We start from the raw sequence: 17,804 nt of genomic DNA, 5'->3' as shown, positions 1-17,804 counted from the left end.
AAAGTGCATGCCAGCTCTAGTCCATTACACTGCTTTTTTAAGGACCCAGAAATTCCTACCCTGGCAGTTTGCTGCACAGACTCAATTACTTTTTTTCGGGTCGTGCTGAGAGGATTGTGGAACACTTCAGGGGCTTTCACCCCATTTTGTTTGAATTCGAGTTTTTCTCCCTTTACTGGACTTAGTATAGTTATTAAAACAGTGGTTCTGAAAGTGCGGTCTGGCGCACCTTCCTATCCAACCTGCAAATCATCTTCTGGGACCCCCCCCCCCCCCCCCCCCCCCCGCCCCTAGTGGCAAGCGGAGAGTTGCAGTAAAGAAAGCTGCTAGAGTTCATTTTTTTGTTTTTTGTTGTTGCTTATGTTAGCCAAGCAACCTTGTTTTGTGATACTTGCCTTTTTTACGTTAGTATAGCTTGTTTTATGAACTTGGCTAACCTGCTGACTGAGCAAGCTGAAATGACTGTAGACACAAAGCCCAGGATAGGAAAAATATGTTGCAAGGGTGAGTTTTTATGCTATTTTGCTAAAGGGCTGTGTTTCTAGAGCTAGTCTTGCTCATTAATTCTGCAAGGCAGCCCAACTCATACGAGAAAAGAAGTGCATAAAAAGTATGGGAAGTGTGATAGTGAGCACGATGGGGCAGGGTCAGTGAGTGTGGGGAAAGGGCAAGTCAAGTAGCTTGAATAAACTAATTTATGTAGCTAAAATGATATGGTTTCAACCTACATGTATTTGAATATAAAATCGAATACAGGTACCTTAACTGAACAAGCATTCACAAAGCCAATGGGTCTATTTCATGAGACCTATTGGCGTTGGCAGTGATTTTTTGCCATGGTGTAGAGCAGTGCAGCTGGAAATGTAAAACAAAAAAGGTGCTATGACGTGGCTTTGTCATTTTATTGGCACACACTGGCATAGATGCTTGCGCATACAAAAGAGGTGAGCATTTTTTAAATTTATTTATCCTTTCAAATCACAGATGGATTAGTAAATAAAAGTTGAGTGAAATGTTAAGATAAAAAGATCCCGCTTGTGTAGCCGCTGTGGAAGGGGCTGTGGTTACACCATTCATCCTCCCTTTCTGGGTTCGAGTGGTGGGACAACATTGAAATATTTATGGTTGGGGACGTGTGGCAGGGATCACATCTTCAGTCCTTCCATACTCTTCTATCCGAGTAACCCCTGAAAAGGTCCCTGTTTTGCCGATATCCACAGCTCTGTCATGCCCTCAAACAACACATAGGATCCCTTTGCTCCATCCCGCAGCTAGGCACCCTCCCATCCAGGATTCTTATTGGTCCTATTGATGAGATGAGCATCTCGTGGGTCTACAAAGTTTTACTCCACTGTGGTCCCGCTGGGAGGAAGGGCTGGGCTGCCTGGATGACTCTGATTGTAGGGTAGGGGTGCATGTCTGTCTCTCAGGGTGCTGATCATCTCCTCGTGGCTCAGACTTATCCAGATTGACTTCCTGCATATGAACTATTTGACACCATTGAGACTATATAGACTTGTTGTCACTGCCCGGAACCACACGCCCATTTTTTGTCATGTGGTATGAGAATGTCCTTGGCTAGCTCAATACTAGCTGGTGGTGCTAGCTGTCCCTTTCAGGGTGTTGGGGATGCACATGAACCCATCCACAAATTTGGCCCTCCTAGAGTGGGGGGGGGATACATTTCGAGGCCAAACCTTAGTGGGGACTGGAACTATTCTAGCCAAGGGAGACTTTACCAAATTTTAGACTCTACACCCCAACCCCCTCCCTTCCCCCAACACACACACTTTAGCGGGCAGTGGCTTGGTGCTTCAAACAGATGAACCAATTCACATATCTTGAGTGTACCCCAAGAAACATAGAAGGGAATGGGGAAAGTGGTTGTCATATTGGGGACTGATTTGAAATATTGGTATCCAGCTGTTTATGGTGCATTGCCTATGTTTATCGGTTATCGTAATTGGGAACGATATTATGTAACATTGTGGTCTTGGTTTCAAAAAAGTAAAATTCAGTTATTAAAACAAAGTTGAGCGAAATGCACTTTTTTATATATAGCTCTAATGCGCTTTTTGATACTTCGCTAATGCGCTATGTAATTGGATTGGCGGAGTGAGTTGAGGGTGGGGAGTGCCACAGCATTGGTGCAGACCTTGAGCACACCCAAACTGTACTTTTTGGCCCATGAGAAAATGTTTGCGAGTAGGCATGTCTTACAGCATTTTCCTTATTTTTTTCTGTAGCTTTTGAGGGTATTTTCTTCACAGTGCTTTCCTTTTTTTGTGAAATGCCCCTGGTGTGGGATCAGCGATGCCACCCCTGCAACTTCACGGAGGCACAAAATGGAAAGTTCTCAATATAGCTCTTCTTTGTAATCAATGAGTTTTCCCTCTAATTCATCCTCATCATATACACTAATTTTATCTGCAGCTTCTCCATCGCAAGCCTCACCTGCGAATGATATCACTACATTTCAAGATGTTATTGAACAACAAAATGAAACATCCACGTGGAGCCCCCACAGTATTCTACTACCCACGTCCAACACTTTCTTAAGTCTATGGTTTTACAGAACTCAAAGAAAAGGATTCTTATCACCAGTGATGAACAAAGTGGCAATTCATAGGCTGTTGAAGAAATAGAAGTCATTCTGACCAAAACGCACCATATCTGTGACAGAAGCAGCGCCAGACTTATGTTATTGTTTCATCTGTAAAAAAGAGACATCCCTATGCTCCGGAAACATTTGTACTGACAGTGTGAGCAGATGCTTGCATTGAAGGTGCTGGGTGCAAAGGGTATGTGATGATGCAGCAACAACCTTCCAAACAGCCATTGCTTACATTTTATTAGGACAATATAAGAAAGCTTTGTGAGAGTCACTGGTGGCTTTTGCGGACAATTTTCTTAGTGACTGAAGACAAGACTTCCCGGGATCATGCTAGAAGGTCAGTTAGGTTTAAACCAAGTTATAAGTATCTGGGCACACTATTTAAAACCATGAGTCTTCCCTTTACTGGGTCAGTCCCTTTCCGATCTCATACAGATGATGAGATTGAACAGATAAAGAAAGAGTCCGGGACCCCGTTGGTTTAGAAGAGAAAAGGAGATTTTATAGGTCTTAGTGCAAAGTCCAAGCTAATGGGTACCAGGTAACATTACTGGGTAGTTGAAAGGTCAGATTTGACACCTCAGGTGGTTAAGCAGTGTTAAAGAATGTGTTTGGTAGATATTCCTCTACTTTGCCACTTATTCAAATCTCTCTACCTTTGCTGTTGATTATTGACATCTGCTGGCAAGGGATATTCCTGCTAAACTGATGTATTCATCTGATAGAGACTTCTGGCTGCTGATTCCTTATCTTAGAACAGGCATTAGACTGGATCATTTTTTTTATTTATTTTTAGCAATCTCCTTGTGCGCTGGAAGTGATGTGCACAATGCCTTTTTAGGTGCCACCACAGCAGATGGACCTCAGTTCCTTCTATTCAGCGTAACCAGCTCGGATGTGGATCAAGCTCCCCTCAGCCATTTTTTGGCTGGCTTCGACCTTTTTGTCGACGACTAGAGTTCCTTTTTTGCTCTCTTTTCTGAGATGACTCCGAAAAAACTCACCAGGTTCAAACCTTGTGGCGCCTGTCATCGACAGATGGCGGTGACAGACCCCCCCCCCACTTGGTATGGCTTTGGTAACTCAAGAAGGACCACAACTCTGCGTCATGTGCAGAGTGGTAGACGATAAACCCTAAGGCAATCCATGAGCAAGCCCATGAAGCTTTTAGCTATTCGTCATATGACTTCACACCACTCCAGGTTTTTTTTTTGTGTGGGAGGCTCGGGACCGTTCTCGGAGTCTCTCATGTCTGTTCTCGTCCCGCTCCAGGAATTCTTCTGGTAAGTTTCACAAGAAAAAGTGCAAGAAATCGAAGCACTCTTTGCCTTCTCCACGTCACTGTCATTCTTTGAGCAACGTGAAGGAACAATGCTCCCAATCCTGACGGCACTTGCATTTGGTCCATGTGCAACCGTCGTCGGAAACTGGGTCTGCTCTGCGCTTCCTTAAATTTTCCCAGAGCTGGAGCGACCCCTGCCCATCTCCGAGAGTTTGGATTTAGAAGGGTTTTAATCTGGTCCACTGCTGGCAGGTTCGCCCTACATGCCAGTCGACCCCCTAGAATTTGTTAATGGATAAGGGCGGCTGCAATTTGGCCACCTCCCCTTAAGAACCATTCCAATGGTGCTGTTACTGGTGGTGCTGAACCTTTAGAGATTCCTTACTGATGATAAGTGATATGAGGTTAGGACCAACAACCGGGCGTCTCTTTGCGATAGTAGTTTGGAGGGCAGATGAGGTCCTGGACCTTGAGCTGGCCACAGTTCAAGTCAAAACATATGTTGTGATGGAGGTGCTTCAACGGGGGGGGGTATCCCCCTTAGGACCATTCAAGGAAGCCAAAGTCATATCTGACTACCTTCCAGATGCTCCCTTTCATCAGAGCTGTTCTGGATACAGTGCAGTTCTGGGCTTATCCTCTGGAATGGTGAGTCCAGGATATTCGAGCTATGATTCTGATGTTTCAGCTTCTACCCTGGATTTTGGTGAGACTGACTTTGAGGCTGGTGTCATCTCCTCCTGCTTTCTGTTGGTAAAACATGCCCATTGGCATATGCAGGCTCTGCAGTGGGAATTGAAGGCGCAGCATCAGGGGAATCTCTCTAACCTGGTTCGGAAAAAGATACTGCTTTTGACCAGGAAGTTCTGCTCCTTTTCTCTGTGCACTCTATTTACTAGCTAGAAAGGGAAAAAATAGGTTTGAGGCATGTGAGTTGTAGATCACATTCTTTGCATACTCCTGCCATCTAGTGTTGGGTCCAGATGTTTGCAAGTTATTTTTCTTCGAAGAAGTCTTTCCAGTCACGAGGTAAGGTGACTCCTCCTTTCGGTGATAGTGAAAATGGGCATCGACTCTATTGTTAGATAATTTTTTTCAGCCATCTGGTGCGAACGTGAATTGCTGCGCTCCGATTTGAAACCCGCGTCTGTATTGTTTCGTACGTGTATCCCTCTTCTCCGCGTATCGTATTGGTCATAGAAAATGTAATTTTTTATTGATAAAACTCGTGGAAGGCCGTTAGGCCTAACCACGTCGCTCCACCTTCCAGTCGATAAAATGGACTCCATTCAAATTCTGCCCTCTGTGCCCCGCAAAATATCTGTGCACCGACTTGCACAAAGTGTGCAACTTGTGCTCATCTCCAGAGCATCTCTAGAACATCTCCAGAACATTGAATACAAGCCAGACCACTTTGGTGAAGGATCCGAGCAAGAAGAATTTGATGCACAAGGGGCCGAAGAGGAACAGGAAGAGCAGCCCTTAACGATCCCTGAATTGTACTCCGAGATGGAGGAGAACTTACCGCAGGGTCAAGGTCCCCTGAGTACCGAACACCAGTTGCCCCGAAATCCAACTCAAACGAAGCAAAAGGCTTTGGTTCCACCTTCACCTCCAGGCCAAGGTCGGAACGAGAAGTTGTTTCCTCCCAGCTCGGCTCTAAAACCCATTTCAAGCCTTCCAGCTCAAGATCGAGTCGCCCAAAGTTCGGCACTGAGTCGAAACCTTTGAAGTCAAAGCCGAAGACTGCTTCGGAAACGAAATCCTCGATGCCGAAATTAAAAACTGCTTCGGAGCCCAAACCTTCCACTCCAAAAGGTCTTTCCATCCTGGCACCGAAGTCTAATATGCCGAAACCGAAAAACGCTCCTTCGAAGCTGCAAGATCCAATTCCCCCCCAATCGGATCCTAAACAAAAGGAACTTTACATCAACCCTGAAACAGGACATCATCTTTCCAAACTGCCTCATAACCGCAAGCCTGAGTCAGAGGACATACAATGAAAGATTCCTTTAAAGAGGAAACCTGTTGGAACCAACCCTTCTCCTCCTCCTCCTCTTCTGCCATGTTCCCCTACACCTTCACCGCCTTCTCCAGTATTGGAACATTTACTTATCACACCACACAATTCTCCACCCTCACAGCATGATGAGGATGATGATGGAGATGATGAGGATATTCATTTACCTGTATATCTAAACTATTTATCCACCTTCAGATAATGAACCAGACCTTTACCCTGCAAAGCCTTCCCCTTCTGATGACCATGTAGGATATTTAGAGTTGCTTGCTAGTGCTGCACAAGAACACAGGGTACAACTAAACAAAGAATCACTAGAAGATGATTTGTTGTTCGAAACTTGAAGTAGTACACACAGATCTATCCAGACTCTCCCTATGCTCAAAGGCATGATGAGACGTACTGATAGACATACTGATAACAACTTCAAAGACCCTGTTCGTGCTCACATTCTGACTCCCAGAATAGATAAAAAGTATAAGCCTGCTTCTGCTGATCCAGTCTTTGTTAAGGGTCAGTTACCTCCCCTTGACTCCCTTAATGTATCCAATGCCCGTAATCAGGCTAATTCACAAACCTGTGGGGATGCCCCCCTCCGGACAAGGAATCAAAGTCAATAGATAGCTCTGGCAAATGAATGGCTGCTGAGGCCGCTAATAATTGGCGCATCGCAAATACCCAGGCCAGCTGAGCCAGGTATGATAAAGCACACTGGGACGAAATGGAGCAATTGCTCCAATATCTCCCAGACGAGCACAAAGCTAATGCACACGATTTAGTACAACAAGGAAAGCTCATCTCCAGTTTATCTATTAGATGTGCATTAGATGCTGCCGACGCTGCAGCTCGAGAGATTAACACTATTGTGTTGCTCAGGAGACATGCCTGGTTAAGGATTTCCGGTTTCAAACCTGAAGTCCAGCAATTCATTTTAAACACCCCATTTGATAAAGAGCATCTGTTCGGACCTGAAGTTGATCAGGCATTAGAAAAAAATTATAAATACACTCAAGTAGCTAACTCTATGGGAGCTCTACAGTCTCCTAACCGGGGCTCCTTTCGTCGCTCCTTTTTTCGTGTGGGGTCTAAGACTACGTCCTCAGACACCAATGTTTCCTCCTATAAGGCAACAATCCACCTTCCTCCACCAGAGGTTTCTTTAGAGGAGGATATAGAGGAAGCAGCGGCATGGGTAGAGAAAAGGATTCCACACCCCGCAACTCCCCTTCCTTGAACAAGCAGGGACTTATCTACCCTTGCCCTCCAATCATCTAACACCTGTCTTGGAACGTCTTCTACAATTCCTCCACATTTGGCAATCTAAAACAGACACATGGGTGTTAAGAATTATCCAACATGGTTATTGCCTGGAGCTTACCTCCAATCCTCCAAACATTCCACCTCATTCTCACAGACTATCACCGGAACATTTGCACCTCCTCAGACAGGAAGCCCAATCTATTTTGCTAAAAGGAGCCATAGAGCCGGTACCATTACAATGCAATAGGTCAGGCGTTTACGCGTTGTATTTTCTAATTGCCAAAAAGGATGGCTCGTTAAGACCTATTTTGGGCCTCTGAGCTCTGAACCTCTACATACTGTCAGAACATTTCCACATTGTGACACTTCAACAAGAGCTCCCACTTTTACAACAAGGCGACTTTGTCTACTGTAGACTTAAAAGACGCATATTTTCACATTCCAATTCACCCAGCTCATCGCAAATATCTCAGATTTGTGATAGCTGCTCAACAAAACCAATTTAAAGCACTACCGTTTAGAGTCCCCACTGCTCCCAGAGTGTTCACCAAATGCCTGTCAGTAGTCTCAGTTCATCTGAGCAGCGAGCATATCTACGCCTTACCCGATCTAGACGACTGGCTCATTAAAGCCAGCACTTACCTGAAATGTCACCAACACACTCAAGCCACAATTCGCTTACTGCACCAACTAGGATTTATAGTGAATGCGCTGAAGTCCCATCTGCAGCCTTCAAACACAGACTTATTTAGGAGCCACCACAGACACTCAAAATGCTCTAGTTTCTCCCAATGCAGCCAGAATTCACAGTATTCAGTCTCTTCTCACTCAGTTACAGCCCAACCACTCATTACCTGCCAGAGTCTTCATACAACTGCTGGGAATGATGGCTTTTTGCATCATAATCGTACCCCATGCAAGACTTCACATGCGTCCCCTTCTAGAATGCTTAACAAGTCAGTGGAACCAGTCGCAGGGTCAATTAACCGATCTAGTGTTGGTAGACTGCTGCACCCATCGCTCTGGTGGAACCAACAAAATGTATCCAAAGGGCACCCCTTTATCGACCCTGTCCTACAGACCATGGTAACAGCAGACGCATCATTCACTGGTTGGGGTGCTCACTTACAGGATCACACAATCCAAAGATTATGGAGTCTAAAGCACATAAGCCTCCATATAAATCACCTAGAGCTACTAGCTGTGTTTCTAGTGCTCAAAGCCTTTCAAACTCACCTCGTAGGAAAAGCTGTACTAGTCCGCACAGGCAACATGACAGCTATGTGCTATATACAAAAACAGAGCGGGGACACACACACACTCCAACTGTCACACCTAGCACAAGCCATTTGGGAATGGGCTATACACCACAAGATTTATCTCCTGGGAGAACACCTTCCAGGAGTAAACAATCAGATTGCAGACCTCAGCAGACAAGTAGCAAATCCACGAGCTTCATCCTCAAGTTCTCCTCCCCTACTTTCAGGAATAGGGATTTCCTCTGATGGACCTGTTCACCAACACAAAAAAACGCAAAATGCCCAGGCTATGCCTATAGGTTCCCACACCCGTTCTCCAAAAGCAATGAACTATAGATGAACTGGTCAGGGATATTTGCCAACGCTTTTCCGCCTATCCCACACATTCCACTGGTAGTTCGGAAGCTCAGGCAAACATCCCTCACACTAATTCTCATAGCTCAAACATGGGCATGTTGACCCTGGTTCACCACCCTGTTGGAGATGTCAATAGCTCCACACCAAAAGTGGCATCTCCCCTCCAGTCTCCTCACTCAGAGCCATGGAGAAATCAGGCCTCCAAATCCCAAAGAACATAACCTGGCAATCTGGCTCCTGAAGTCAGAGTTTGGTTATTTACACTTACTACCAGACTTTATGAATATCCTAAAAGAAGCTAGCAAGCCTACTACTATTGCATGTTATGCAGCAAAATGTAAGCAATTTGTTATCTATTGTAACCATATCAATCCTCTTGATGCTTCTGTACAGAACATCATCTGTTACCTGTTACATTTATTACATTTACAGCAATCTGGACTAGCCTACACATCTATTCGCTTACATCTAGCAGCAGTAGCTGCATACTTACAAATCAGACTCGTATCTCTTTTCAAAGTACCTGTGATTAAAGCCTTTATGGAAGGATTAAAAAGAGTGAAACCACCAAGAGACCCACCTGCACCAGTGTGGAACCTAAACAATTCCTTTCATGGAAGGTTACTTTCCTCGTCGCAATAACTTTACTGAGTAGAGTTGGTGAACTTCAGGCATTACCTATACAAGAGCTTTTCTTTCAGCTTCATAGAGAGAAAGTGGTTCTTGACAGCAATCCTAAATTTCTCCCTAAAGTAGTTTCTGCCTTTCATATCAATCAGTTGAGTTACCTGTGTTCTTTCCTCAACCTTATTCTGTAGCAGAACGAGCTCTGCACACCCTTGATGTTAGCAGAGCAAAACAAAGCACCTTTTTGTTGGTTTGTCTCCACCACACAAAGGCAATCCCATATCAAAATCAGCATTGCAAGATGGATCGTAAATTGTATCCAGACATGTTATCAGAAAGCAAAAAGCACTTTGCTAATACCCCCTAGAGCGCATTCCACTCGCAAAATAGGGACTACTATTGCCTTCTTAGGGAATATTCCCCTAGCTGACATCTCTAAGGCAGCAACATTGTCTACACCACACACATTCACCAAGCACTATTGTGTTGATGTGTTAGAGAGGCAACAAGCTAATATAGGCCAAGCAGCACTTAAACCTCTTTCAGACAACTGCAACAAATACAGGTTAGCCACATCTTTGTGAGTTTACTGCTGTATAGTCTATGCAAAGCATGTGATCTACAGCTCACATGCCTCGAATGGATAATGTTACTTACCCAGTAGGTATCTGTTCTTGGCATGTAGAGCTGTAGATTCACATGCGCCCACCCTCCCCGGTCTCCTGTAGTTGTTGCAGTTTCTCAGTTTACATACATACACATGAACATCTCTATTCATTAGATTCCCCATGTTAGACTAATGTTCTTATTTGTTACCTTTGCCTCAAATTGTAAAGCGCTCTGATATCCTTCGGGATCAAGTTTGCGCTATATAAAACGTTATAAATAAAATATTCTACACTTAGTAACTCCATTCTCACCCTCTGCGGGAAAACAGTCTAACAATGGCTTCATCGCCCATGCGCACTATCACCGGAAGGAGGAGTCACCTTATCTTGTGACTGGAAAGACTTCTTCGAAGAAAAATAACTTGCAAACATCCGGACCCAACACTAGCTGGCAGGAGTATGCAAAACATGTGAATATACAGCTCTACATGCCAAGAACAGAAGCTTACTGGGTAAGTATCATTATCCTTATAAGGATTCCTATACTCTTAGTCGTTGCTATTTCTCCTTCACAACTCCAATCTAGTCACCTGCTAAAGTAGCATTTGCAGTGACAACTTCGCTTGCTAGACAAAGCATTTTGGGACGACTTATGTTCATGACAACTGCACACATTAAGGGATGGGGTTCACAGAGTGAAACTTGTGCACTGGAGCACCAACATATTTGAAGTGACAGCCTGAACAGTTAGAAATCATTCTTATGTGCCCAGTTGATTCCAAATTGTTCACTTTTCTTCAGCCAGAATATGGCCTGTATAGAAGGTATGAATCGGTCTACCATTGCGCTTGTGAGTGTTTTCTATTACCTATGTTTGCTTCACAGCTTTTCTGAAAGAGCAGAATGGTTTTTGCTGTGTTGTTGTTTCATGTGAACTACCACAATAACACGTCTACTGTGCAATGAACACATCACAACTGGGATACGAATGTTCATTTCGGTCTATCTTTTGGACTGTATATATTACCCAGAAGACCCTTATTGCTGCGCTAACAGTTATTAAATGAGACGCTTCCACCCTTGCCATCCATCAAGGTTCCTTAGATCAACAGCAACAAATCTTCTAGCACTGAGGCTAAAACGATTGGAGAACTGTTATACTCCACAATTATATGGCAACTCTAAAACATGCCCTAGTGCCCTACACAAATTAACATAAGTGCACTATTAAGTATCTCCTTAGTTGGGTGGTGCAATTGTGCCATTTAAAAATTCAAAATTGCCCACTCCCAACTAATTTCTACAGGTTTTTTGCCCAAGAATGCTACTTGAATTCCCAGGCATGAACCATGCTCTCTTCTACCATCCAAAATGCTAAATGTGCAGTTCTTTTCTTTTGCAGTATGTCATTTCCTCAACCCTCCATGGGGTAGAGAGACTAGGTTGACTCATGGCTCCCTTTCTCATCTTTTCCTCAGCACACTGAGATGACATTTTGTAGTTTCTAATGCTATTTATTAAGATCTAACACAAATACGTAAATAAAGTCAAAGCTTCGACTACGTTTCTGCTGTTAGTTCACATGAGCTACTATAGATGAGGAATAGAAAGTGAGGTTTGGAATGGTAGCCCCTGTATTTGTAAAAGTGTGAGTGTCAAAATATGTTGTGCTGATTGTGTGACTGTTTTGGGTTCGTCTGTAACTCTAGCTCTCTTTCCACCAGGAGTCCTACAACAACGTGAAGCAATGGCTCCAGGAAATCGACCGCTATGCTAGCGAGAATGTAAATAAACTGATGGTTGGCAACAAGTGTGACCTGACCACCAAGAAGGTGGTGGACTTCACCACGGCTAAGGTGCGTATTTAAGAAAGAAGGGCAAAGGACAGCTGATGTGTGCATCAAACAGAATCAACATACTAATGAAATATGCTGAGTTTATGCGCGAGAACTGAGAAAATAGGTCATCATAGGTACAGATACCAATACACATACATGACTGCCAGTATTCTTTTAAGTCAAGATGCATACATACGTAATTAAATTATCACTCCTTCCGAAAACCAAACAAGAAATGATTATCAGATAGATTGAGCGTAGTTGTGGACAGGGAACCAGAGATTCCCTTGCCAATGGAAATAAGTGTCTGATTGACAGAGAAATGGACAATTTCCACATGTTTTGTATTTTTCTTTTTATTATCAATGCCATTTTTCACAACATTGTGATTTAGTTAGCCACTGATGTAGGGATGTGCTGTTTCATTATGTGTTTTTTTTGGCATCTTACATTTCATTTAAGTTACCCTATGACAACTTCTTGGCTTTGAAAATTATGTATTTCGAATTTCTTTTTGTCCTAAGAATTTCAATTTTTCTGCACGAAATTGGGACATTAAGTGCAGAACCCTACAATCCTAACAGTTGTTATTCGACTCCTAATATGACTCCTCACTTACCCATCTTGTCCCTCAATATCTTTTCTTTTTGCAGCTCATATGACTTGGTTCCTGCTCTTCCACCAGTCTGGAAAATTAAGCTGTCTGTTAAATTAAACCAAAACAATAATTAAGCTAATGGAAGAATGAGTTTCTCTCCATTGGCTGTTGTTTTTAAAGAGAGGCATTGGGGGACTCTACAGTGGATAGGTGCATGTCACTTCAGAGGTACTTGTAGTGTTGTTCAACTCCACAATGTTGTGTCCTTTGCATGAAAACACTACTTGCTAAAGAATTCTGAACACATTTTGAATTGCGAGGGTTTTGCTAATTTTAAAGATTTTATTTACAAAATTGTCACTTTTTGTAGAATGGGGTGCACGCTTCGATGAGTTCCTTATTTTCTGAGGAATTCTGTGCTTTTTTTCTGGATACTTTCATTTGTTTTGTAAAGGTTTCTTTGCATTTTATGAAGATTTCGATTTATTTTCTGAAGGATAGTATGCTTTTTGTTTTGTATACACGTTTGTGTTTACTTGGTTGGGTGCTGCAGTTGTACTGTTTAAAAGTGGGAGCCAATCAGATTTGCTAGAGGAAAGTGAAAAGAAATAGGTCATTCAAACTTTGCAAGACAAATTTTGTGTGGCACATTTATGGAGTTTAAAGACATGGTTACATCTCTGGTTGTAAGCCGGTTTCGGTAAGGTGTAATCTTTGTGTGATGCACATGCTTTACCCTGGGAAAAGTAATCATGATCTTCTCCTAATTCTTGGTAGGGGTCATGGCTCCCACCTTGTAGACCTCTAACACAGACCATGTCTCTGCACTATTTGGTAGCCATATGCACTGACAAATATAGTATTTGCAGGACACCACCGGGCAGATAATACAAGATGCCTCATTCTGTCATAAGTTGGCTCCCCAATTAAATCCCTCCTATGCCTCATCTGTCATATCTCCTATGAATCTCTTCCACAAGTTGCAGAAGCACTGCGGCTGAATATTGGGATTGCTGTGGTTGATGATGTATAACATCGATGGTCAATTGATAGTATTTACTAAGAGGAGGAATTATGTTTTTTATTGATTTCACCATTTACTAGGAACATGGCATTCATTTTGGGATAGACTTATGGTAGGTGTGAAGTCACTTAACGTTGTGAACAGATTCGATATTGAGGTGGAGTCGTGTGTCCGCATATTGGCTGAGGTTTATAATGCATGTTAGTTTTGAACGAAGAGGCTTCATGTACCCAGGGTTTCTCCACAGAAGATTGTAAGTTTCTTGCATTTCAGTCTCCCATTTGGAGTAGCCAGTTTACTAGGTAATAAGTGAACCACTGTTGGAAAGGTACATGCATGTTTCAAGGATTAGTATCTGTGCCTGGTGGTCACCGGTGTCAAAAGCTGCAGAGAAGCCCCTTAGGATGAGCAATCAAAGGTCGTTTGTTTAATTGAATTTGACCTTATTAGCTAATTATATGTCAGCTGTCAATGTGCTGCAGTATGGTCCTAAGCTCCATCTGTAGTTCTTCTTTTTTTTTTTTTTTTTTTTAAATCTGTTTTTATTGTGTGTATTCCAAACATTGGCAATTGTAACAATACAGAATTATCAATCATTACTATTAATATGCACATCAGTTTCAATAAGTCAGCAATAGCTCGTACAATTGCCCAGTCGGCGGCGATTAAGATCACATACATTTGACTCGGTATTCCATCCCCATATTTCTCATAACTCTTCATCAGTGCTGTCGCTATCATGATCAGGTATAGGCTCACATATGTTCTCACGGTAAGTGTTCCATGCTGCCCATATTTGGGTCCATTTTTTGGGGACAGCCCCGGGCAATGTAGACCGTTCTTTCGGCCATCATGGCGGAGCCCATATCCTTGCACCAGGTCGAGAGCATAGGCATAACGTCGGTTCCCCATTTCTGCGCTATATTGCGCTTTGCCACCATGAAACCCAGTGTCACCCAAGCTTGTGTCATGCGTGTGAGGTCATTTGGTTCCCATACGTTTAGCAAGCATTTTCGAGGCTCTGGAGCCATTGAAACCCCCGTGACTTGTGACAGTGTTCTCAGTATCCGCCTCCAGAAACCGGCTATCCGGGGACAGTCCCACAGTGTGTGATAGAAGGACCCCTCCTCCCCGCAACCTCGAAGGCAATATGGATGCTGTGACCTGCCCATTTTGTGCAGTGTGCTTCTGGTATAGTATGTCCGGTGCAGGATTTTTAATTGAACTAGCCGCAGCCGTGCCGGTATCCCCCCTTCTTTGGGAGAGGCCAGTGCCTCCTGCCATTCTGGCTCGTCCATGTCTCCTATATTGTCCACCCATTTGTCTCTCAGTGGTGTCGTGGGGTCTGGTAAGTTATTAATCAGTTTACGGTAGGTAAATGACGTAGCCGTTTCTGTAGGTAGTCTGTTAACAGCCTATCCTCTAGTGGGGATGCCTCGGGGACCTCCGTACCCTGCGGCAGTGCCGCCAGCAGTGCATGCTTGATCTGTAGATATCGGAAGGTCTCAGAGGGGGCAAGGTCGTACTGTTGTCGAAGCTGGGAAAACAGGACCACGCCTCCGTTGTCCCATAGGTCGCCCACTGTGGAAATACCTATGTCGTCCCATTGGTTGAATCCCTTACTGCTGCGCGAGCGTCCCCTTCCACCCAAGTCGCGCCTGCCATAGGGTAGCCGTGTGTTTTGTTGGTCCTATTATTTTCGGGACCTGGTCCCTATTGTAGAGCACCGAGAGCATGGTTCTTGTGCCTAGCTGGGCCCTGTCCGCCATATAGGCGGGGTCGTCCTGCGGGGCGTGTAGCCATTGATTAACAATTTTAAAGTGGGTTGCCCAATAGTACAGCTGGACATTCGGGAGTGCTATCCCGCCGTCGTACCAACTGCGATGTAATTTGGCCTGTGCTATACGGGCCGGCTTGTTGCCCCACAATAGTGTGGACACCAGTGCTGCTATCTGTTTAAAATATTTCAAGGGTACTGGGTGCGGCCATCTGTAGTTCTTTTGAATCTTATTCATAGTGAGTTCACCCTGTAGTTGGGTGGAGGCTGCTTTCACAAATGATTTTTCAATTGAAACATAGAAGTGTGTTGAAGGACAGTTGGCAAGATCATATGATTCCTGAGTTGGTTTCTTCAGTTTGTGAGAATGTAACTTGTTTTAGGCCATCCTGGAAGGTCCCTGGACTGACTGATTGTGTTGTGAAGGAGTGTGAGATGCTCTGTAAAGATAGCACTCTGGGTGATGGTAGAATTTCATCTTCTTTGGAGGTGGCATTGAGTCAGCCCATTTGGGGGTGAGATCTTGAGAGACTGGAGACAGAGGGGGATGTCCTTTTTTGTATTTTAATATGGGACATAATTTTGCTAATCTTATCAGTAAGAAGTGATTTATGATGTTGCTCTTGTTAATGTTGTATTGGAGGACAAAGGAGCTGGTTCATTCTGTGCCTGACCTCCTTGAAGAGTGTTTTGCTTCTTTTAATGGCTTCATTAATGCTAGTCTTGTAGAAGGTTACTTTGCTCAGGTCATCGATCCCTCATCATGCCTAACCAGAGTTTAGGCCTCTCAGGTGTTCCTGAAATGTATGTTCTGCCATAGTGTATTTAAATCTGTCTTAATCCAGATAAAGAGACGCGTGTCTTTCCTCTCGCTCTTTTTCTGCGCACTACTCGTAAGCTACGTGGATGTCGTTCACCGCTGAAGTACTGGAGTTTGCTGTCATGACGACCGAGAGGAAGCCGAGGAATGTTTACCGTTTGAGACGCACGTCTGGACATAATGACATTGAAGGCGAAAGTCAAGTCCTTTAACTCGGCGCACAAACGACCATCGCTGAATCAGTGAGAAAACGCGGCCCGAGACGCTGCAGTCTAAAAGAAATTACGGAGCTGCTCTGTTCGGAAGCCACAAAGAACGCACTTGAAGAATAAGGAACCATGACTTCTACACGAGTGGACCTATACTGATGCGTGGATCCTGACTTTGACATTAAAATGTAACCAGCCCAAGAGACTAAGAAAGCGACTGCTCAACAGTAGTATCCTACACTTTTAGAAACCCCAGCCCTGCGGAAGACCTCCTTGAAACCTCACGGTCCACGAATGAAGGTCAAAACGTGTCGGCACGCCCACCACCCCTCTCACTAAGGCCAAGAGCATCCATAGTCCTGTCTTCAAAATTAATTTCAAACTAAAAGATACATAGATCAAGGTTCAACAAAAGACCAACGTTTTTCCTCACCTCACTTTTATAACCACTCCTTTGAGACATGCTCTGACCTATTCACCATATGGATCAATAATTGAACAGTACTAAGGACAGTCTGAGTCTTGTTACCCTGGTACATAAAACAAAAATCGTAGGGGAGGATTAATTTGTATCTTGAATGCATTTGTAAATATATTTCACCAATTTTGATTTGCAGTTTCATGTGTTCGTATATGTGTTTTTTTGGCACTGTATGTTTTCCTCTATCATGTATGAATACCAACATGTACGAGAAGATGATTTAGTAACGTTATGCATGTAACATCTTTTTTTAGGTCTCGACCTCTGCCAATGCGCTTGCGCATTGCAGATGTCGAGACATATAGAGGTGGAAACAGGAAAGCTGAACCAGGCGGATTACGCCGAGTGCATGTGCCCGTGCACACGCTTGCCATTTGCTCCCCGAGCCGCCTCCATTATCGCATCAGACCCGCCACAGCAATGCCGAGAGAGTCACACTTCAAAGGAATGCTCTCCCCCGCCCCCATGCCTCTTCTCTCACCCTTTCGCTATCTCACCGCCCTCCCACCTTCTGCCTCTTCCTCTGCAGCGCACTCTCTCCCCCCTCCCTCCTCTTCACCCCAACATTTGTCTCTCACACCACAGGCTGCTGTTCCCCCGCCCACCCAGCAATGCCGAGAGCTATTCCCTCCCACTTACTGGCTCCCCTGCTCCCCCCCCGACTTGAGAGGAAGCCTCACACACCACGACCAGGAAAACACACACACACACATTCACAGCAAGATTTTTCTGTGTTTTAAACGCTCGCTGCTGACATCTTCAGTTATGTAATAAAGGTCATCGGTTCACATCATGGCAGGACCAACTCACAAATGTGCTATTTAGTGCTAATTCTTTCACACACATGCAGGCACGCACACACACAAACGCACACACACACACACACACACATTAACAGCAATATTTTTCTGTGTTTTAAATGCTCGCTGCATACATCTGCAGTTATGTAATGAAGGTCATCAATTCACATCCTGGCAGGACCAACTCACACTTCCAGCTTCTAAGGTGGATGAATTGAGTTCCGTTACAT

General features: G+C 44.1%; 1 protein-coding gene across 1 annotated transcript in view; it reads left to right on the top strand.

Annotated features, from left to right (window-relative positions):
• Window positions 1-17,804, top strand: part of LOC147692218 (ras-related protein Rab-1B) — a 183,588-nt gene that overhangs the window by 138,692 nt on the left and 27,092 nt on the right. Inside the window, exon 5 of the mRNA XM_086938491.1 lies at window positions 11,752-11,883. Within this exon, the coding sequence (XP_086794617.1) occupies window positions 11,752-11,883 (132 nt within the window). The remainder of the gene's footprint in view (window positions 1-11,751; window positions 11,884-17,804) is intronic.

This window comes from Lissotriton vulgaris, chromosome 9, assembly GCF_964263255.1.
Source record: "Lissotriton vulgaris chromosome 9, aLisVul1.2, whole genome shotgun sequence".
Taxonomy (NCBI): Eukaryota; Metazoa; Chordata; class Amphibia; order Caudata; family Salamandridae; genus Lissotriton; species Lissotriton vulgaris.
This window is presented reverse-complemented; position numbering and strand designations above follow the sequence as displayed.